The sequence below is a fragment of the Aquarana catesbeiana genome, linkage group LG12, assembly GCF_042186555.1.
Source record: "Aquarana catesbeiana isolate 2022-GZ linkage group LG12, ASM4218655v1, whole genome shotgun sequence".
NCBI classification, from domain to species: Eukaryota; Metazoa; Chordata; class Amphibia; order Anura; family Ranidae; genus Aquarana; species Aquarana catesbeiana.
Window position 1 is genome coordinate 193,554,404 of NC_133335.1, and position 23,907 is coordinate 193,578,310.

Consider the following 23,907-nt stretch of genomic DNA (forward strand, 5'->3'; position numbering starts at 1 on the left):
TAGGCCAATACAGTGCCTTGCAAAAGTATTCACCCTCCTTGGCATTTTTCGTGTTTTGTTGCCTCACAACCTAGAATTAACATGGATTGTTTGAGGATTTGCATCATTTCATTTACAGAACATGGCCACAACTTTGAAGAAGTTTTTTTTTTATTGTGAAGCAAACAACAAATAGGACAGAATAACAGAAAAAGTAAATGTGCATAACTATTCACCCCCCTAAAGTCAATACTTTGTAGAGCCACCTTTTGCAGCTATCAGAGCTCCATGTCGCTTTGGATAAGTCTCTATGAGCTTGCCACATCTTACCACTGGGATTTTTGCCCATTCCTCCTTGCAAAACTGCTCCAGCTCCTTCAAGTTGGATGGTTTGACCTTGTGAACAGCAATCGTTAAGTCTGACCACAGATTTTCTATTGGATTGAGGTCTGGGCTTTGACTAGGCCATGCCAACACATTTACATGTTTCTCCTTAAACCACTCAAGTGTTGCTTTAGCCGTGTGTTTGGGGTCATTGTCCTTCTGGAAGCTGAACCTCCGTCCTAGCCTCAAATCACACACAGAGTGGTACAGGTTTTGCTCAAGAATATCCCTGTATTTAGCACCATCCATCTTTCCCTCAACTCTGACCAGTTTCCCAGTCCCGACTGCTGAAAAACATCCCCACAGCATGATGCTGCCACCACCATGTTTCACTGTGAGGATAGTGTTCCTTGGTTGACGTGATGTGTTGGGTTTGCGCCAGACATAGCGTTTTCTTTGATGCCAAAAAGTTCACTTTTAGTCTCATCAGACCAGAGCACCTTCCTCCATACATTTTGGGAGTCTCCCACACGCCTTTTTGCAAACTCAAAACGTGCCATTTTGTTTTTTGTTGAAAGTAATGGCTTTCTTCTGGCCACTCTGCCATAAAGCCCAACTCTATGGAGCGTACGGCTTTCTTGTCATCCTATGTACAGATACTCCAGTCTCTGCTGTGGAACTCTGCAGCTCCTCCAGGGTTACCTTAGGTCTCTGTGCTGCCTCTCTGATTAATGCCCTCCCTGCCCGGTCCGTGAGTTTTGGTGTGCGGCCGTCTCTTGGCAGGTTTGCTGTTGGTCCATGTTCTTTCCATTTGGTTATGATAGATTTTATGTGACACTTATATTGCACACAGGTGGACATCATTTCACTAATTATGTGACTTCTGAAGGTAATTGGTTGCACCAGAGCTTTTTATGGGCTTCATAACAAAGGGGGTGAATACATTCGCACATGCCAATTATCAGTTTGTTATTTCTGAAAAATAGTTTTATGTATATATTTTTCTAATTTTAGTTCCCCAACTTAGACTATTGTGTTCTGATCCATCACATATAAACTAGATTAAAAAAACATTGAACTAAAGGCTGTAATGTAACAAAATAGGTAAAAAGCCAGGGGGGGGGTGAATACTTTTGCAAGGCACTGTATGTATTTTTCTACATATTTTTGGTAAGAAAATCACAATAAGCTTATATTGATTGGTTTGCGCAAAAGTTCTCGCGTCTCAAAATAGGGGATAGATTTATGGCATTTTTATTATTAACCGCTTCAGCCCCGGAAGATATTACCCCCTTCCTGACCAGAGCACTTTTTACAATTTGGCACTGCGTTACTTTAACTGACAATTGCGCGGTCATTCAATGCTGTACCCAAACAAAATTTGCATCCTTTTTTTTCCCACAAATAGAGCTTTCTTTTGGTGGTATTTGATCACCTCTGCGGTTTTTATTTTTTTGCGCTATAAACAAAAAAAGAGCGACAATTTTGAAAGAAAAACAATATTTTTTACTTTTTGCTATAATAAATATCCCCAAAAGTTTTTTAAAAAAAACAAATTTCTTCATCAGTTTAGGCCAATATATATTCTTCTACATATTTTTGGTAAAAAAATCCCAATAAGCGGATATTAATTGGTTTGCGCAAAAGTTATAGTGTCTACAAACTATGGGAAAGATTTATGGCATTTTTATTATTATTTTTTTTTTTACTAGTAATGGCGGTGATCTGCGATTTTTACCGGTACTGCGACATTGAAACGGACAGATCCGAGACTTTTGACACTTTTTTGGTACCATTGGCATTTATACAGCGATCAGTGCTATAAAAATGCATTGATTACTGTGTAAATGACACTGGCAGGGAAGGGGTTAACACTAGGGGGCGATCAAGGGGTTAAATGTGTGTTAACTGTGTGGGAAAGGGAGGGACTAGGAGAGGAGCCATATTGTTTTTCCTACTTGGTAGGAAGAAACGATATGGCTTCTCTCCTCTGACACCACAGGGATTTGTGTGTTTACATGTGATCACGTGTGGCCGGCAGCGATCGTGCCCACCGGCCATGCGTATCGGGTCCCCCGCCGTGCAGCAGGCGTGCGCATCCTCTGTATATAGAGCCATTGTGCCGCAGTATATCTGCGTGACACAGTCGGCAAGTGGTTCATATTTTTCTTGTTAGTAATGGCGCTGATTTTTAACATGACTGCGACATTGCGGCAGACAGATCAGACACTTTTGACACTATTTTGAGACCATTGACATTTATACAGCGATCGGAGCTATAATAATGCACTGATTACTGTATAAATGTCACAGGCAGGGAAGGGGTTAATACTAGGGGGCGATCAAGGGGTTAAGTGTGTTCACTCAGTGTGTTCTAACTGTAGGGGGGATGGGCTCACTAGAACATGACAGAGATCACTGCTCCCGATCACTGGGAGCAGTAGATCCCTGTTATGTTGCTAGGCAGAACAGGGAAATGCCTTGTTTACATCTCCCCGTTCTGCCTCTCCATGTCACGATCGCGGGCCACCGGCGGACACCTAATTTGCGGCGGGCGCATGTACGGAGTGACGTACGGGTATGTGGTTTTGCGCACCCGTGCCACTTTGCCGGCTTATATCGGCGTTTTTTTTTTTTTCCCCCACAAAATTGTCATTGTAATAGGTTATTTCTCTCACATGGCATGTGTATACCACAAATGACACCCCAAAATACATTCTGCTACTCCTCCTGAGTATTACGATACCACATGTGTGGGACTTTTTCACAGCCTGGCCACATAGAGAGGCCCAACATGCAGGGAGCGCCATCACGTGTTCTAGGAGCATAAATTACACATCTGACTTGTTGACTACCTATTACACTTTTGAAGGCCCTGGAGAACCAGGACAATGACATGTGACACTGATGTGGCACTGATGACAAATGGCACTGATACGTGGCACTGATGTGGCACTGATGACAGATGGCACTGATACGTGGCACTGACACTGATGTGGCACTGATGACAGATGGCACTAATACGTGACACTGATGACAGATGGCACTAATATGTGGCACTGATGACATGTGGCGCTGATGACAAATGGCACTGATGACAGATGGCACTAATATGTGGCACTGATGACACGTGGCACTGATGAAAGATGGCACTAATACATGGCACTGATGACAGATGGCACTAATACGTGGCACTGATGACAGATGGCACTAATACGTGGCACTGATGACAGATGGCACTAATACGTGGCACTGATGACAGATGGCACTAATACGTGGCACTGATGACAGATGGCACTAATACGTGGCACTGATGACACTGATGACAGATGGCACTGATACGTGGCACTGATGACACGTGACACTGATGACAGATGGCACGTGACACTGAGAGGTGGCACTGATGACAAATGGCACTATGTGACACTGATGACAGATGGCACTTATACATGGCACTGGGGACAGATGGCACTGGGGACAGATGGCAGGGGCAGATGGCAGGGGCAGATGGCAGGACAGTTGGCAGGGGCAGATGGCAGGACAGATAACAGTGGGGACACTTTTATTTTTCTTTTTTTTTACACTTACCGCCGCAGTGGTTCGCTCTCCCTCCTCACACGCTGTCTCTGTGTGAGGAGGGAGAGCCGGCGATGAGAGATGATCTCATATGTTTATATATGAGATCCTCTCTCATTGGTAGAGCGATCGCACTGTAAACGGCCGCTGTCATTGGCCGTTTACGGCGATCTGTGACTGGCTGTGTCCGAGGGACACGGCCAGCACAAAACTTCCGCGATGCGTGGCCGCGGGAGCGCGCAATGCGGAAGTAAACAGGAGGACGTCCAGGGACGCCCTCCCGGCAATTGGAGTCCGCGCTGTAGCCGTCTTTCGGCTATAGCGCGGGCGCCTAGTGGTTAAGCCTCCTACACATATGTTTCTGTTTCAGTTAATGGCTGTTTGATGATCATTAGCACCTGCTTGGTATGATTGGTTAATCAAACAAATGACTCTAATCCTACAAAATCCCTGACTTTGTGCAAGTATACAAAGTGTGTAAGAACTGATGCTGGTTTGAGACCAAAGGGTTATCACACCAAATATTGATTTGATTTAGATTGTTTTCTCTGCTCATTTTGCATTTTGTAAATTGATAAAAATAAACAATAAAAATAAATAAGTATAAGGCCTCATGCACACTGGACGTTAAAATAATGTTATAAAAACGTCAGTAGCTTTGCAGTGAGTTTTTCAACTTTTTTCAACGTTTTTGCAATAGCGTTTTTTTAGCGTTTATTAGCGTTTTTCCGCGTTAGCGTTTTAGCATGGTGGGTTTTTTTTTAAGGAAAAAACATTTTTCTTTATTTTTTTTTTTCAATGGATCAAAAACGTTAAAAACTGCAGGTGAGCGGCGTTTTTAAGCGTTTATCGACGTTTATCAGCGTTAGAGCGTTTTTACAGCTGAAAAACATCTCTCAGAATCCACTAGTTTTGGGGGTTTTTTTTACTGCTCAAAAACGCCACAGCCCAAAACTGCTGATAACAGCCTATGTGTGCATGGACACCTAGGATAACATGATGGGGAGTTTATTGACTGCAGAAAAGAACGTCTACTGCCAAAAACAGCAGCTGTAAAAACGTCAAGAAACGTCCAGTGTGCATGAGGCCTAAGTATTTTATATATATATATATATATATATATATATATATATATATATATATATATATATATAATATAAATATTTAAATATACATATTACACTTTACAGCATTTCTTCACACCTGCCTAAAACTTTTGCTGAGTGCTAAAACTAAACTTTGGCTAAAATATCAAACTTTTTTTTTTTGGAGTAAATAAAAATCTTATTTCAGGGCTTGTTCACACTAGTGGTTGAGGGGCAGTAAAACACAGTGGTCGGGTTGCCTGTTTTCCTTCCTTCCCCTTTAGGTGCAGAGGCAGGGGCCAGGCGGGGTGCACACATGCTGCAGCCTCGGTTCTTTGTTTTGCAGCCGCAGAAAGAATTATACCCCCGTCACTTTTTAGTAGCAGTCACTGAGCATGACCCATTCAAGTGAATAGGGCCGCTCTGCAAGCGCCCCGCAACTACAGCATGTGCAGTGCTGCACGCTAGTGTGGGGTTCAAGCAGGCGATGAAGTGGTAATACAACACCTCCTTACCATCTGCCAAATGTTCACTGAAGAGCTATCCAAATGTAGATCGCTCTTCAAAGAGCAGAGCACGTGTGAACTGACCCTTATGGCTATCAATTGCACCATTCAGGATGTAAAGATAAATCTTGCTTTAGTACATAGGTGTGCGCAGCCTCTTGCATTAGGGTGTGCACCCCAAAGCTCAAATACATATGCATGTGTATATGTACTGATGGTGTCAGTGTCAGTGGACAGTGTCAGTAGTTTTATTTTTATTATTTTTAAAGTATTTTATTTTGTAACATTTTTTTTTTGGGATGAAATATCAGTGGTCTAAACAGGGGGGAATATGCACCACACAAGGCGATTAGGGTGTGCCCAGGCACACCCGGCACACCCTGTGTGCACGCCTATGCTTTAGTAATATACTTTTTTATGGTTGATGGTGTGACACCTTCACAGTCGTAAATGGTACATTTGTGATGCATCATGAAATGCATTTTTTTTAATACAAGCAGTATTTGTACCTGAATTTGACTTGGTGTCAGACTCTTGTAATCTCCCGTATTAACAGAGCTCACACTGGGAGAGGGAGAAGCAGCATAAGGAGCCAGGCAGCTGTGCTGCAGTACACATGTTCTAACAAGAAACATGCTGATAGGGGGAGAGAGCAGAGTGACAGAGAAAAGCGCTTGTCACAGATCAGCCAACTGTACCTGATTTGGAGGGACTGTCCCTCTTTGAGACCAGATCCCTGTGTAGCGTCGCCACCTTTTCTTCAGGTCAAACCTGAACACTTTAGCAAAGCACAGCAATTGTTTTTATAGTATAAACTATACATATATTTTGCTATTAAATAACATTTATAATCATATAAAGTTAATAACAAGAGTCCCCCTTTACATCAGAGTCCACAGAGTTCCCCTTTTACATCTGAATCCGCAGAGTTATCTTACATTGTAAGGGAGGACTCTGCAGACTCTGATGTAAGGGAGGACTCTGGGGACTCTAACATAAGGAATGCTCTGGGAACCCTGATCTAAGGGGGAACACTGAGTACTCTGATGTATGAAGAAGACTCTGATGTAAGGGGGAACACTGAGAACTCTGATGTATGAAGAAGACTCTGATGTAAGGGGGAACACTGTGGCCTCTGGTGTAAAGGAGAACTCTGATGTAAGGGGTGCTCTGAGAACCCTGATTTACCTTAGTGTACTCACTCAGAGGCAGGAGATAGAAGGGGGGAGACTTCAGTCACAGACAGAGATGGATGGTGAGCTCACTTACCCCTTGGCAGTCAGCACCTCTCATCCAGATGTATCTGAGGCTGCTGGACTTCAATCCCCGGCGCTATGCCTCAGAGAAGGAAAGCTGGGGCTGGAAATTTGGAGTGTGGGTAGACACAGAGGGGTAGGGTGGGGGGAAGAGGTGCAGATCGAGTGCTCTCTCCTCTCCTGTCTGTTTGGGGGGGGGGGGTTAGTGCTGGCTTTAGACGCTGTGAAAGAGTAACAGACACTTTCGGCTTAGACAACTGCAGCCAGCAACCCTGCTGGGAGGCCATAGTCCAGTCTAAATTATGTGTCCGGGTTTCAAGCAGTCTGAAACCCGGACGCATGATTCCAAACCCGAACTGTCCGGGTGAATCCTGGACAGGTGGCAAAGCTATCCCTGTGTCTTTTGTGCAGCCTCAGTTGTCCCTCTTTGTGGCCTGATGTGTACATCTCTATATAAAATGTACTATTTTACTATCAAACTTTTTGCTGCACTAAACTTTTTATCCAACCTCCATTTTTCTGCATTTGTCATTTTGAAAAGCCAAAAAAAAAGGTCAAAAAAGCACTTGTGTGGTTTAGCCAATCATTTCTTGTATACTAGACCTTTGTGGTCCATGTAATTTGGCCCCGGGCAGGGAAGTGTCCTTTGCCTACATACTAGGTGGGAAAAGGTGTCCCTCTTTATTATTTCTGAAAGCTGAAAGGTATGCTTATCATGCTGCAGTATCCATGTGCTAACAAGACACACGCTGATAGGAGGAGAGAGCAGAGTGACAGAGAGATGAGCTTGCCAGTTTCCTGCTTGTCCTATCACTGTCCAGTCACAGGCTGGGGGGGGGGGACAAGATCTGGAAGTGTTTCTGAACTGCAGCAAAACAAAATGAGGTCTCTCACCCTGCCAGATAGGACAGTGCTGTGTGGCAGAGCTGTGTACATCTGGACTGGATGGACAGAAATACAAATTCAGGGTCTCTGTGTATAGGGCCCAATCCCTTCCTCTGTTGATGATCAGGGTCCCTGTATATAGGGCCCAATCCTTTCCTCTGTTGATGATCGTGGTCCCTGTATATAGGGCCCAATCCCTTCCTCTGTTGATGATCGGGGTCCCTGTATATATAGCCCAATCCTTTCCTCTGTTGATGATCGGGGTCCCTGTATATATAGCCCAATCCTTTCCTCTGTTGATGATCGGGGTCCCTGTATATAGGCCCCAATCCCTTCCTCTGTTGATGATCGGGGTCCCTGTATATAGGGCCCAATCCTTTCCTCTGTTGATGATCGGGGTCCCTGTATATATAGCCCAATCCTTTCCTCTGTTGATGATCGGGGTCCCTGTATATATAGCCCAATCCTTTCCTCTGTTGATGATCGGGGTCCCTGTATATAGGGCCCAATCCCTTCCTCTGTTGATGATCGGGGTCCCTGTATATATAGCCCAATCCTTTCCTCTGTTGATGATCGTGGTCCCTGTATATAGGGCCCAATCCCTTCCTCTGTTGATGATCGGGGTCCCTGTATATAGGGCCCAATCCCTTTCTCTGTTGATGATCGGGGTCCCTGTGTATAGGGCCCAATCCCTTTCTCTGTTGATGATCGGGGTCCCTGTGTATAGGGCCCAATCCCTTCCTCTGTTGATGATCGGGGTCCCTGTATATATAGCCCAATCCTTTCCTCTGTTGATGATCGGGGTCCCTGTATATATAGCCCAATCCTTTCCTCTGTTGATGATCGGGGTCCCTGTATATAGGGCCCAATCCCTTCCTCTGTTGATGATCGGGGTCCCTGTGTATAGGGCCCAATCCCTTCCTCTGTTGATGATCGGGGTCCCTGTATATAGGTCCCAATCCCTTCCTCTGTTGATGATCAGGGTCCCTGTATATAGGGCCCAATCCCTTCCTCTGTTGATGATCGGGGTCCCTGTGTATAGGGCCCAATCCCTTCCTCTGTTGATGATCAGGGTCCCTGTATATAGGGCCCAATCCTTTCCTCTGTTGATGATCAGGGTCCCTGTATATAGGGCCCAATCCTTTCCTCTGTTGATGATCAGGGTCCCTGTGTATAGGGCCCAATCCTTTCCTCTGTTGATGATCAGGGTCCCTGTGTATAGGGCCCAATCCCTTCCTCTGTTGATGATCGGGGTCCCTGTGTATAGGGCCCAATCCTTTCCTCTGTTGATGATCGGGGTCCCTGTGTATAGGGCCCAATCCTTTCCTCTGTTGATGATCAGGGTCCCTGTATATAGGGCCCAATCCCTTCCTCTGTTGATGATCGGGGTCCCTGTGTATAGGGCCCAATCCCTTCCTCTGTTGATGATCAGGGTCCCTGTATATAGGGCCCAATCCTTTCCTCTGTTGATGATCAGGGTCCCTGTGTATAGGCCCCAATCCCTTCCTCTGTTGATGATCGGGGTCCCTGTATATAGGTCCCAATCCCTTCCTCTGTTGATGATCGGGGTCCCTGTATATAGGGCCCAATCCCTTCCTCTGTTGATGATCAGGGTCCCTGTATATAGGGCCCAATCCCTTCCTCTGTTGATGATCAGGGTCCCTGTATATAGGGCCCAATCCCTTCCTCTGTTGATGATCAGGGTCCCTGTGTATAGGGCCCAATCCCTTCCTCTGTTGATGATCAGGGTCCCTGTATATAGGGCCCAATCCCTTCCTCTGTTGATGATCGGGGTCCCTGTGTATAGGGCCCAATCCTTTCCTCTGTTGATGATCGGGGTCCCTGTGTATAGGGCCCAATCCTTTCCTCTGTTGATGATCGGGGTCCCTGTGTATAGGGCCCAATCCTTTCCTCTGTTGATGATCGGGGTCCCTGTGTATAGGGCCCACTTCCTTCCTCTGTTGATGATCGGGGTCCCTGTGTATAGGGCCCACTTCCTTCCTCTGTTGATGATCGGGGTCCCTGTGTATAGGGCCCAATCCTTTCCTCTGTTGATGATCGGGGTCCCTGTGTATAGGGCCCAATCCTTTCCTCTGTTGATGATCGGGGTCCCTGTGTATAGGGCCTAGATCCCAATACAGATATTTAAAATAGATCTAACCTCAAATTGGAAAACTGGGGTGTGTGTTACAACATAAGAGCCCAGTTTAGTGATAGCAATCACCCCCTAAATTACAAAGTGCTTGAACAACTGCAAGGTTCATCAGGTAGTCTATTAAAGTGAAGTTCCAGTCTGTAAAAAACTCTTATTACAAGGACACTTATCTGTCCAGGGACCCCATGATGTCGGCACCCCAAGTCGATTCGTCCATCAGCTTCGGGTACAGGCACCAGCATTGCAAGTAAGGGAAACCGCTTGTGAAGCCTTCAGGCTTTGTGCTTATTTGTACCGTATGTTCATGTTTAATTAAAATTAAACAGGAACATACAAATAGATAAAATATTACAAAATATTATATATACTACACTATATATATATATATATATATATATATATATATATATATATATATATATATATATATTTATATACATATATATACTGTGTAAATATAGTGTATAATGTTGCAATTATATTCTAGACAATGCATTTGTTAAAAATGTTGTACCATCAATCAATTTGTTAGACAGGTGACACGGTGACTATGAGCCAGGTGTATTGTTTGATGATGTCTTATTATATGTGAGCCTTGCTGTATTTGGGCTCAGTCTTGTAAAATTTTATGATTACCAGAATTGTATAAATAAATATTTTATGAGTTCTCTTTTGGTACCTTAGGGCTGCTGCCCCTCTAAAAAAGCATTCCGCGGTGGGCGTTTGATAGGCGGTGAGAAGGCGATATATCAACTCCTCACCACCTGTTTTAACCCTGAAAATGCCGACCCACCTTTTACTGTACAGGCACAGGCTGGGGGTGGGGAGAAGACCTAGAAATATTACTAAAACTCAACAGAGAGAAATCAGGTCTCTTTCACTGCCTGATTGGGCTGTGCAGAGCTGTGTAAATCTCAGAAATGGATGGGCAGAAATGCAAACTCCTTGAAAGGTAAAACAACTCCCTTATATGTTATATATACAGATGCATCTCATAAAATTTGAATATCATTAAAAAAGGTAATTTATTTCAGTAATTCAATTCAAAATGTGAAACATATATTTTATATAGATGCTTTAGACACAAGGTGATATATTTCAAGCATTTCTTTCTTTTAATTTTGATGATTATGGCTTACAGCTAGTGATAACTAGTGATAAGACCAACAAAAGAAAAAAAAGATTCTTAATAGAGAAATGTTAGCTTACTGAAAAGTATGTCCATGTACAGTATAGTATGCACTCAATACTTGGTCGGGGCTCCTTTTGCATGAATTACTGCATCAATGTGGCGTGGCATGGAGGCGATCATCCTGTGGCACTGCTGAGGTGTTATGGAAGCCCAGGTTGCTTTGATAATAGTCTTCAGGTCATCTGCATTATTGGGTCTGGTGTCTCTTATCTTCCTCTTGATAATACAGATTCTCTATGGGGTTTAGGTCAGACAAGTTTGCTGGCCAATGAAGCACAGTGATACCATGATCATTAAACTTGGTATTGGTACTTTTGGCAGTGTGGGCAGGTGCCAAGTCCTGCTGGAAAATGAAATCAGCATCTCCATAGAGTTGGTTACCAGAGGGAAGCATGAAGTGTGCTAGAATTTTCCGGTAGAAGGCTGCACTGTCTTTGGACACAGTGGACCAACACCAGCAGATGACATGGCTCCCCAAATCATCACTGACTGTGGAAACTTCACACTGGACCTCATGCAACTTGGATTCTGTACCTCTCCAACAGGGGCATAACTAGAAATCACAGGGCTCCATAGCAAAATGTTGTATGGGCCCCCCCCCCCCCTGCAGACTGCCCCCCCCCCCCCCCCACACACACACACACACACACACACACACACACACACACAAAAAAAAAGAACTAATGCCATTGAACAAAAGATTACCACACCCACGTGGCACAGTACCCAGGCAACAGCTTATATAAATTTTGAACAACAAAGTATGCAGTATACTGTATGCAGCCCCTGAAGGACACACATTGCTGACCTCCATGCCTTCTAACCTATTTCTGTTCTGTTATATAAAATGAAATAGTTCAACTCACCATAATGCAGAATCAGTGGGAGCCCTGAGCGTGTCACTTGCCACGTCGCCTGCCACCAGATGCAGGTTGTCACTTGTCACACGTTGCAGAATGTCACCTGCCACATGTTGCCAATTGTCCACTTGCCACGTCCCGGATTGTCACTTGCCACGTCACCTGCCACACATTACTGATTGTCACTTGCCACGTCCCAGATTGTCACTTTCCACACATTACGGATTGTCACTTGCCACGTCGCCTGCCACATGTTACGGATTGTCACTTGCCACGTCACCTGTCACATGTTATGGATTTTCACTTGCCACGTCGTCTGCCACATGTTACGGATTGTCACTTGCCACGTCACCTGCCACATGTTACGGATTGTCATTTGCCACGTCATTTGCCACACATTACGGATTGTCACTTGCCACGTCCTGGATTGTCACTTGCCACTTCACCTGTCACACATTACAGATTGTCACTTGTTGTGTCACTTTCCTGCTGTGTCCCAGAGTCAGGCAGCAGATTATCAGTCAGGCAGCAGAGAGATAATGTCATCTCTCTGCTTCCCGAGGCTGCCTTCACAGTGAGGGGGGAACTGCATTGCAGGGATGCAGGGAGGACGCTGGGCGCTGAGAGATGATGTCATCTCTATGCACCCCCGCCTGCCAGCTCCCTGATTGGCCAGCCTGCTCACACACGAGCCGCCCAGCTGTCTCACCAACTGAGCCGCCTGACAGCTCTCGGAGCCGCCCATGCTCTCACTCGCGGGCCTGCAAAGCCACCCGTTCTCACCCACGGAGCCGCCCGCTCTCACCTGCGGGCCTGCAAAATCGCCCTCTCTCACCCGCGGAGCCGCCTGTCCTCACCGGGCCCCACTTGGCTGCGGGCCCCTTAGCGCCCGCGTGTGTCGCTATGGCGGTAGTTCTGCCACTGCTCTCCACTCTTCCTCCAGACTCTGGGACCTCGATTTCTTAATTAGATGCAAAATTTTCCACAGTCAGTGATGATTTGGGGAGCCATGTCATCTTCTGGTGTTGGTCCACTGCGTTCTATCAAGTCCAAAGTCAGTGCAGCCCTCTACCAGGAAATTCTAGAGCACTTCATGCTTCCCTCTGCTGACCAGCTTTATGGAGATGCTGATTTCATTTTCCAGCAGGACTTGGCACCTGCCCACACTGCCAAAAGTACCAATACGTGGTTTAATGATCATGGTATTACTGGGCTTGTTTGGCCAGCAAACTCGCCTGACTTAAACCCCATAGAGAATCTGTGGGGTATTGTCAAGAGGAAGATGAGAGACACCAGACCCAACAATGCAGAAGAGCTGAAGACCGCTATCAAAGCAACTTGGGCTTCCATAACAGCTCAGCAGTGCCACAGAATTATCGCCTCCATGCCACGCCACATTGATGCAGTAATTTATGCAAAAGGAGCCCCGACCAAGTAATGAGTGCATACTATACTGTACATGGACATACTTTATCGTAAGCCAACATGTCTGTATTAAAAATCCTTTTTTTCTAATTGGTCTTATGTAATATTCTAATTTTCCGAGATACTGAATTATGGGTTTTCACTAGATGTAGTTATAATCATTATCATTATTATGTAGTCATAATCATCAAAATTAAAAAAAATAAGTACTTAAAATATATCACTCTGAGTGTAACGCATCTATATATAATATATGAGTTTCACTTTTTTAATTGAAATACTGAAATAAATTAACTTTTTGATGATATTCTGATTTTATGAGATGTACCTGTATGTATGTATATGTATATATATATATATATATATATATATATATATATATATATATATATATATATATATATATAATGTGTGTGTGTTTGTTTTATCTTTATATTCAGGAATTTACCTGAAATTTAGCTTTATAAACAGTTATAAAACACCAGTTGTGGGGCTCCTTCACACAGGCACCTAAGGCCTCATGCACATGAGACGGCAGTGCAAACTCTGCTGAACGCATGTTTTTAAAAGCTAAAACCGGCGTTTAGAAACGCCCGTTTTGCCGCGTTTGCATGCCGCATTTAGCCGCGTTTAGCCGCGTTTTACCGCGTTTGCGTCTAGAAGCGTCTGCAGAGCAGAGAATGACATTTTGCGACCCAACTTTGGGGCCCCGTATCTCGGAGCCACTTGGTGCTAGGACCTCCAAATTTGGTGTGCTAATTCCTAGCACCAAATGGCCCCGAGATACAGGGCCCCAAAGTCACAAAATGTCAAGCACTTCTGCAGCAGAGAATGACATTTTCTGACCTGACTTTGGGGCCCCGTATCTTGGGACCACTAGGAACCCCAAATTTGGATATGTTATAGTGTTAGTCCAACTGTGTTAGCACGCCAAATTTGGGGTTCCTAGCACCAAGTCGCCCCGAGATATGGGGCCCCAAAGTCGGGTCGCAAAATGTCAAGCACTTTTCTGCAGCAGAGAATGGCATTTTGTGACCCGAATTTGGGGCCCCGTATCAGGAACCCCAAATTTGGATATGTTATAGTGTTAGTTTTACTGTGTTAGCACCCCAAATTTGGGGTTCCTAGCACCAAGTGGCCCCGAGATATGGGGCCCCAAAGTCAGGTCGCAAAATGTCAAGCACTTTTCTGCAGCAGAGAATGACATTTTGTGACCTGACTTTGGGGCCCATATCTCGGGGCTACTTGGTGCTAGGAACCCCAAAGTCGGGTCGTAAAATGTTCCTTTAAAAACACTTCTAAACGCAAACGCAGCTAAACGTGGTACCAGCGTTTAGCCGCGTTTGGCATCTGAAACGTGGAAAACTTTTGCGTCTGAACCCTTTTTTTTGCTTCTGGAAAAACGAGGTTAAACACACTTGCCTAAAAACGCCAAAAAACGAGACTGTGTACATGGACACATAGTATAACATTGAATGAGTTCAGGGGCAGTTGAAAAAAAGTGTCCAACTGCCTCTGAATGCGCGTTTAACAGCGTCTCGTGTGCATGAGGCTTAAGACACCATGTTTAGATGTGTACCGCGTATCGTTTTTGTATGCATCTAAATGCAGCTCTCTAGGAATCAATGAGACCATGCACACAGCTGCGTCTACAAGTGAAAATGTGCGCCGCATTTAGTGGCGTTCAAGAAAAGTAGGACGTCGATATCTGCAGATTTTACGCAAAAAAGCAAGAAAAGAATTGTACATGTCTAAACTCTGTATGCATCTAAAAACATCTAAGGGCTCGTTCACACCAGCGCTCTGCATTTACGCAAAGTGCACAGGTGCCATTAATTGCTAATGGCACCCCAAATGCATCTTGTAAACACAGTGCATTTATGGCCATCAGACCAGATGGTATCTCAGTACCTTGCAGTTTGGTGTGGTGCGATCTGAAAAAATAGTGCTTGATAATAATAAAAATGCCGTAAATCTATCCCCTATTTTGTAGACACTAACTTTTGCGCAAACCAATCAATATACGCTTATTGTGATTTTTTAATTTTTTTTTTTACCAAAAATATGTAGAAGAATACATATCAGCCTAAACTGATGAAGAAATTTGTTTAAAAAAAAATTGGGGGGATATTTATTATAGCAAAAAGTACAAAATATTGTGTTTTTTTTACAATTGTCACTCTTTTTTTGTTTATAGCGTAAAAAATAAAAAACGCAGAGGCGATCAAATACCACCAAAAGAAAGCTCTATTTGTGGGGAAAAAAGAACATACATTTTGTTTGGGTACAGCATCGCACGACCGCGCAATTGTCAGTTAAAGCGTTGCAGTGCCGTATCGCAAAAAATGGCATGGTCAGGAAGGGGGCAAATCCTTCCGGGGCAGAAGTGGTTAAAATCTCTGCTCCTTTAAAAAAGATTTTTTTAAAGTTTTTTTTTTCACTGATTTTTATTATTATTCACGATTTATATAGCACCAACAGTTTATGCAGCACTTTACAATGTAGAGGGGGGACAGTACAATTACAGTACAGTTCAATACAGAAGGGACAGTAGAAGTATCCGGCCCCCCATACCCTTTTTATAGCCAATCACTTGCATATTATGCCCCGTACACACGGTCGGATTTTCCGATGGAAAATGTCTGATCGGAGCGTGTTGTCGGAAATTCCGACCGTGTGTGGGCTCCATCGGACATTTTCCATCAGATTTTCCGACACACAAAGTTGGAGAGCAGGAGATAAAATTTTCCGACAACAAAATCCGTTGTCGGAAATTCCGATCGTGTGTACACAAATCCGACGGACAAAGTGCCACGCATGCTCAGAATAAATAAAGAGATGAAAGCTATTGGCTACTGCCCCGTTTATAGTCCCGACGTACGTGTTTTACGTCACAGCGTTCAGAACGATCGGATTTTCCGACAACTTTGTGTGACCGTGTGTATGCAAGACAAGTTTGAGCCAACATCCGTCAGAAAAAATCCTAGGATTTTGTTGTCGGAATGTCCGAACAAAGTCCGACCGTGTGTACGGGGCATAAGTCTTCAAAATGGGCACTTTTGATTTTTCAAGTTCGGGTCTCATAGACTTTAATAAGGTTCGCCGTTCGGGTCTGATGTTTGAGAGTTCTGGCACAAACTGTACCGTGGGGGGGGGGGGGGGGGGGGGGGTGTTCAACTCACCTCTAGTTGCCAACCTCCCATGGCATTTTTTTACTGACAACCTGAAAAATGACAAAACTTTTAAATACTAAGACAATCAATATCTAAACAGTATAAACACAATATGGTAACACTGACAATACCCATAACAAGTAATTTGCCTGATTTACACTTAAAAGGTCAACACAGCATGACAAACTACCAGCCCTTGATGTTTACTGACAGTTGTAAAAATCACCAATTTTTACTAACGGTCTGTAAATTTACTGATGGTTGGCAACCCTGAGGTTGAGGGGTGGTAAAAAATGTGGCTCAACCACGAGGTTTTACCACCCCTCACCTGCTAGTGTAAACGAGCCCGTACTTTACGCGTTGTTGTACGCAAGACCTTCTTCTAGCTCTGACCGAAGGACCTGGGTTCTGTGTAGAAAATATGCCTATGCCCGTGTGAATGAGCCTGTAAGCTTTCAAAAAGAAAAAAAAATGAAAATGTTATTGCTGAAAAACGATCCTGTGCCTTTAATAACTTTGCAGCACCCGCTCTAAGGATTTCAGGCCCATATGTTCATTTAAATGGAATGTAGTTCTTAAAATATTCAGCAGAGGTGGTGCAGTATAGCCGCCCTCCTCCGCAGCCATTTATAGGAATCTATAGAAGCCCGTTTCCCGTAGACCTGTAGGTTCTCCCAGCAGGGGACAGGTTAAATATGAATGATTCCTTTAATGTGTAATTTAGTGTTCTACAGATACCGGGGGCTACAGCGTGGAGCTGGTGGATAGAGGGGCCCGGGGGAAATCCACCCCGACACGGGGTAATGGTTTTTATGAAATAAGCTCCAGCAGATATTCTTCATGTAGTCGATTACCCCCAATCCCTCCTTACCAGCACCAAGAACATTTTTTATTTTTTTTTATTTCACCCAGTGTGCTTGCAATTTAAAATTCCCTCTATTCTCTTCACAGCGGCTATGATTTTGACTTTGATTACTACAGAAATGACTTCTATGAGAGGTGAGTGAAGCTGCATGAATGCACTATGACCTATTTTTGTTCTCTTCTGTCTTATTGTGAATTGCGTTCCAGCCGTGGGGTGGGGGGGGAGGAAGAAATCAGAGCCTGGTGAATGCAATCACATCTCCACATTGTCAAGCAGCACGACGGGGGGGCGACATTAACACGCTCGCCGCCTTCATCCGAGCTAGAAAGAGAGTCCTGCCTCTGTACAGTCTTTCATGTCGGTGTGTTTTGTCATTTGGGGGGGGGGGGTTTCAGATAAGGCATAGATTGTATTATTTTTCTTAAATAAAGAATACAAAAAGAGGATCTAACAGGCTTAACGTACACAAATGATATGAGATGCTTGAATTTTGCATAGTGACATAGATTGGTCAAAAACACGCTATGTCATTGCTTGTTTAAAAAAAAAAAAAAAAAAAAACCTTAAAGGGTATTCATTAAAAAAATTGTAGAGCTATTCATCCTGAATGTACATTTGTTTTGTGCAAATGGGGCAAAAACAAATGTTATTAGGTTGTTTCCTCTCCAGGTCAAATGTTATTCATTTATTAAAAACCACATGGTTTGGGAATTTATCACTTTATGGCCACTAGATGGAGCCGACGATCGTAGTAAATACATTTTTCCTAATCATACAGTACAAGACATTGGGTTATAGGGCTGCTACCTTAACTGGTTCCCACCCACCTTATAGTAAAATGATGGTCGGGTGGGACCGCTCTCATTCTCTCTCATCGTCTCTTGCCGCATCGTGGCAATTGGTGATGCACTGTGTCCGATCACTGATCAGGGTAAATGGCCAATGACGTTAGCTCCATACCATGTGATCAGTTGTGTTCAATCACAGCTCATCACATGTAAACAAATACCGGTTATCAGCATTTCCTGTCCTCAGCGCTGTCAGTGTCTGAAGAAAGGAAAGCCGATAACTGCCTTTCCTGTGACATCAGTGCCGCCTCATCAGTGCACCCTTATCAGTGCCCATCAGTGCCACCTTATAAGTGCCCATCAGTGTTGCCTTATCAGTGCCCGTCAATGCAGCCTATCAGTGCCCATCAGTGCAGCCTCATGAGTGCCCATCAGTGCAGCCTCATGAGTGCCCATCAATGCAGCCCTATCAGTGTCCCCTCATCAGTGCCGCCTCATCAGTTCAACCTCATCAGTGCAGCCTCATCAGTGCCCAGCAATGCAATCTCATCAGTGTCCATCAGTGCAGCCCTATCAGTGTCCATCAGTGCCGTCGCATCAGTGCCCATCAATGCAATCTCATCAGTGCCCATCAATGTAGCTCTATCAGTGTCTATTAGTGCCGTCTCATCAGTGCCCATCAATACAATCTCATCAATGCCCATCAGTGCAGCCCTATCAGTGTCCATCAATGCAACCTCATCAGTGTCCATCAGTGCAGCCCTATCAGTGCCCATCAGTGCAGCCCTATCAGTGCCCATCAGTGCAGCCCTATCAGTGTCCATCAGTGCAGCCTCATCAATGCCCATCAATGCATCCCTATCAGTGTCCATCAGTGCAGCCGCATCATCGCACATCAGTAAAGAAGAAAAATTACTTATTTGCAAAATTGTATAACAGAAACAAAAACAAAGTTTTTTTGTTTGTTTAGCAAAAAATTTAAAACCCAGTGGTGATTAACCACTTGCTTACTGGACACCTAAACCCCCCTCCTGCCCAGACCAATTTTCAGCTTTTAGCGCTGTCACTGTACCCAAATTACATTTTTTCATTCTTTTCCCACAAATAGAGCTTTCTTTTGGTGGTATTTGATCACCTATTTTTATTTTTTTTCTTGTTAAAAAAATTTAAAAAGACCGATTAAAAAAAAAAAAATACAAAACCGTTTTATATTTAGTTAATAAATTTTGCAAACCGGTAATTTTTCTCCTTCATTAATGTACGCTGATGAGGCTACACTGATGGGCACTGATAGGCTGCAGTGACGGGCACTGATAAGGTGACACTGATGGGCACTGATGAGGTGCCACTGGTGGGCACCGATAGGTGGTATTGGCGGGGGATCTGATGGGCGGCACTGATGGGCAGCACTGAAGGGCATCGATAGGTGGCACTGAAGGGCACTCATAGGTGGCACTGATAGGTGGCACTGATAGCTGGTACTAATGGGCATTGATGGGTGGCAGTGATGGGTGGCAGTGATGGGCACTGATCGGCACTGGTAGGTGACAGTGATAGGCAGCACTGCTAGGTGGCACAGATGAGGCACTGATTGGCACCACTGGTGGGCATTGATAGGTGGCACTCGTGGGCATTGATAGGTGGCACTGATTGCTGGCACTTATGTACCGGTGGGCATCGTCGACACTGATTCGTGGCACTGGCAGGCGGTACTGGTGGGCACATATGAGGCGGCTTCGCCTCTTGCTTTTCGGTCCCTTCAACAGAAGCCGGTGATTGGCTTTTTTTTCTCCTCATGCTGTCAGCATCTTCTGTTTACATCACGTAATCAGCTAAGGGGCCGGGATCGACCCCTTACTCGGATCTATGATCACCCGAGTCTCATTGACTCGGGTGATCACAGCGTGCGCCCTTCAGGGGGCAAAGGGGAGGATGTCTATTGACGCCCTCCCGGCAAAGCAGATCCACGCTGTAGCCGTCATTCGGCTATAGCGCGGATCTGAAGGGGTTAAATACCACCAAAATAAAGCTTTATCTGTCAAAAAAAAAATTATAAAAATGTAATTCAAGTACAATGTTGCATGACCGCACAATTCTCATTCAAAGTGTGACAGCGCTGAAAGCTGAAAATTGGCCTGGGCAGGAAGGGGGTGAAACTGCCCCGTATTAAAGTAGTTAAAGTGGCTGTAAACCTCAGACATGAAATATGAATAAAGCACTTCTATAGAGTGTACTTGTTTAAATTAAGAGCACTAAGTGTCATTTCTCTCTGTTGCTTCGTTCCTCTGCCATCAGCATGAATCACCTCTGACAAGTTTTCCTGACAATAAGAGAAAAATAGTGACAGGGAGGGACCTCCAGCAGATTGACAGCCTCAGCTCTGTTCCTGTGTGCTGTGTGAAGGGGGAGTGTGTGTCCCTTTCTCTCAATCAGCTCTGAGCTCTTCCCTCACTGAGCTCTGCAGAGTGTAACTTCAGCTCTCTGCCCCCTTTTTTCTAAACTCTCAGACAAGCTTTATAATTCAGCACTTTGAACAGCTACAGAGAAAACTGCAGATAAACAGGTACAACTTATGTAGAAGGATTTGTTTAATCTCTGTGAATCGCCTGAGGCTAGTCACTTCACTGGGTATATGGAAGGGTTTACAGCCACTTTAAAGCGGTAGTAAACCCAAAAGCAAATATAAGGAAAGTAGGTAATAGATTTAGGGCGTTGAACAGTCCTCTCCAGACAATTATAATATAACACAAAAATGAAAATATATCATTTATTATTGAAAAAAACAAAAACAGGAAGGCCAGATTAGAGTTTGCCAAACAACATCTAAAAAAGCCTTCACAGTTCTGGAACAACATCCTATGGACAGATGAGACCAAGATCAACTTGTACCAGAGTGATGGGAAGAGAAGAGTATGGAGAAGGAAAGGAACTGCTCATGATCCAAAGCATACCATCTCATCAGTGAAGCATGGTGGTGGTAGTGTCATGGCGTGGGCATGTATGGCTGCCAATGGAACTGGTTCTCTTGTATTTATTGATGATGTGACTGCTGACAAAAGCAGCAGGATGAATTCTGAAGTGTTTCGGGCAATATTATCTGCTCATATTCAGCAAAATGCTTCAGAACTCATTGGACGTCGCTTCACAGTGCAGATGGACAATGACCAGAAGCATACTGCGAAAGCAACCAAAGAGTTTTTTAAGGGAAAGAAGTGGAATGTTATGCAATGGGCAAGTCAATCACCTGACCTGAATCTGATTGAGCATGCATTTCACTTGCTGAAGACAAAACTGAAGGGAAAATGCCCCAAGAACAAGCAGGAACTGAGGACAGTTGCAGTAGAGGCCTGGCAGAGCATCACCAGGGATGAAGCCCAGTGTCTGGGGATGTGGCGGCACAGTGGCGCAGTGGGTAGCACTTTCCCCTAGCAGTATGAAGGGTCGCTGGTTCGAATCCCGACCACAACACTACCTGCCTGGAGTTTGCATGTTCTCCCTGTACCTGCGTGGGTTTCCTCCGGATACTCCGGTTTCCTCCCACACTCCAAAGACATGCTGGTAGGTTAATTGGATCCTGTCTAAATTGTCCCTAGTATGTATGAATGTGAGTTAGGGACCTTAGATTGTAAGCTCCTTGAGGGTATAGGGACTGATGTGAATGTATAATATATATATGTAAAGCGCTGCGTAAATTGACGGCGCTATATAAGTACCTGAAATAAATAAATAAATGTCTATATGTTCCAGACTTCAGGCTGTAATTGACTGCAAAGGATTTGCAACCAAGTATTAAAAAGTGAAAGTTTGATGGATGATTGTTAATCTGTCCCATTACTTTTGGTCCCTTAAAAAGTGGGAGGCACATATACAAACTGTTGTAATTCCTACACCGTTTACCTGATTTGCATGTAAATACCCTGCGTTCTTTCTTTTTAAGGATGTTCCAAACAGTTGATTTGGCCACACCTAATGTTTTTGCTATCTCTCTGATGGGTTTGTTTTGTTTTTTCAGCCTAATGATGGCTTGCTTCACTGATAGTGACAGCTCTTTGGATCTCATATTGAGAGTTGACAGCAACAGATTCCAAATGCAAATAGCACACTTGAAATGAACTCTGGACCTTTTATCTGCTCCTTGTAAATGGGATGAGGGAATAACACACACCTGGCCATGGAACAGCTGAGCAGCCAATTGTCCCATTACTTTTGGTTCCTTAAAAAGTGGGAGGCACATATACAAACTGTACAAACACCGTTCACCTGATTTAGATTAAAGCTGAAAGTCTGCAGTTAAAGCACATCTTGTTTGTTTCATTTCAAATTCATTGTGGTGGTGTATAGAGCCAAAAAGATTAGAATTGTGTCGATGTCCCAATATTTATGGACCTGACTGTATATATATAGGATATATATATATATATATATATATATATATATATATATATATATATATATATATATATTGAGCATATATATATATATATATATATATATATATATATATAGAGCAAAATTGAGAAACATTGTTCACAAATCTGTCTAAATCTGTGTTATTGAGCACTTCTCCTTTGAGATAATCCATCCACCTCACAGGTGTGTCATATCAAGATGCTGATTAGACAGGATGATTATTGCACAGGTGTGCCTCAGGCTGGCCACAATAAAAGGCCTCTCTAAAATGTGCAGTTTTACTGTATTGAGGGGTCCGAAAACCAGTCAGTATCTGGTGTGACCACCATTTGCCTCACGTAGTGCAGAACATCTCCTAAGCATAGAGTTAATCAGGTTCTTGATTGTGGCCTGTGGAATGTTGGTTCATTCTTCTTCAATGGCTGTGCCAAGTTGCTGGATATTGGCAGGAACTGGAACACGCTGTCGTATACGCCGATCCAGGGCATCCCAAACATGCTCAATGGGTGACATCTCCGGTGAGTATGCTGGCCATTCAAGAACTGGGATGTTTTCAGCTTCCAGGAATTGTGTACAGATCCTTCCAACATGGGGCCGTGCATTATCATGCTACAACATGAGGTGATGGTCGTGGATAAATGGCACAACAATGGGCCTCAGGATCTCCTCACAGTATCTCTGTACATTCAAAATGCCATCAATAAAATGCACCTGTGTTCGTTGTCCATAGCATAGGCCTGCCCATACCATAACCCCACCACCACCATGGGCCACTCGATCCACAACATTGACATCAGCAAACTGATCACCCCCACAATGCCATACACACTGTCTGCCATCTGCCCTGTACAGTGAAAACCGGGATTCATCCGTGAAGAGAACCCCTCTCCAAAGTGCCAGACGCCATCGAATGTGAGCATTTGCCCACTCAAGTCGGTTAAGGACCCTGATGAGGATGACAAGCATGAGATGAGCTTCCCTGAGATGGTTTCTGACAGTTTGTGCAGAAATTCTTTGGTTATGCAAACCGATTGTTGCAGCAGCTGTCCGGGTGGCTGGGCTCAGACGATCTTGGAGGTGAAGATGCTGGATGTGGAGGTCCTGGGCTGGTGTGGTTACATTCTCCCCTCAGAGAACCGGGATCTGTGTTTGCACACAGATCCCGGTTCTCACCGTGTTACGAGCGTGGGAGCCCGGCGGTCATCGAAAACGCCAGGCACTTGCATCGGCTCCGGGGGCAATGTGCGGGCATGCGCCCCTAGTGGCCACCAGAGGGGGAGATGTAACATAACGGCGATTCGCGCAGCCGAGCCATGTTGCGCAGTACAACTGCGGTGGCTGGTCGGCAAGCGGTTAAACATTGCGTAGTTTGGGAAAACACCACATTATGGGCACTAGATGGAGTTGACATTCATAGGAAATACGTTT

The 23,907-nt window shown here is 44.4% G+C and overlaps 1 protein-coding gene across 3 annotated transcripts in view; it reads left to right on the plus strand.

Moving 5' to 3' along the window:
• RALY (RALY heterogeneous nuclear ribonucleoprotein) overlaps positions 1-23,907 on the plus strand; it is a 383,349-nt gene that overhangs the window by 312,566 nt on the left and 46,876 nt on the right. For 2 of the 3 annotated variants that reach the window (XM_073606357.1, XM_073606358.1), the window contains exon 5: positions 17,368-17,415. The exons of the other annotated variant lie outside the window; for it this stretch is intronic. In XM_073606357.1, coding sequence (XP_073462458.1) covers positions 17,368-17,415 — 48 coding nt within the window. The remainder of the gene's footprint in view (positions 1-17,367; positions 17,416-23,907) is intronic. 3 annotated transcript variants of the gene reach the window in all.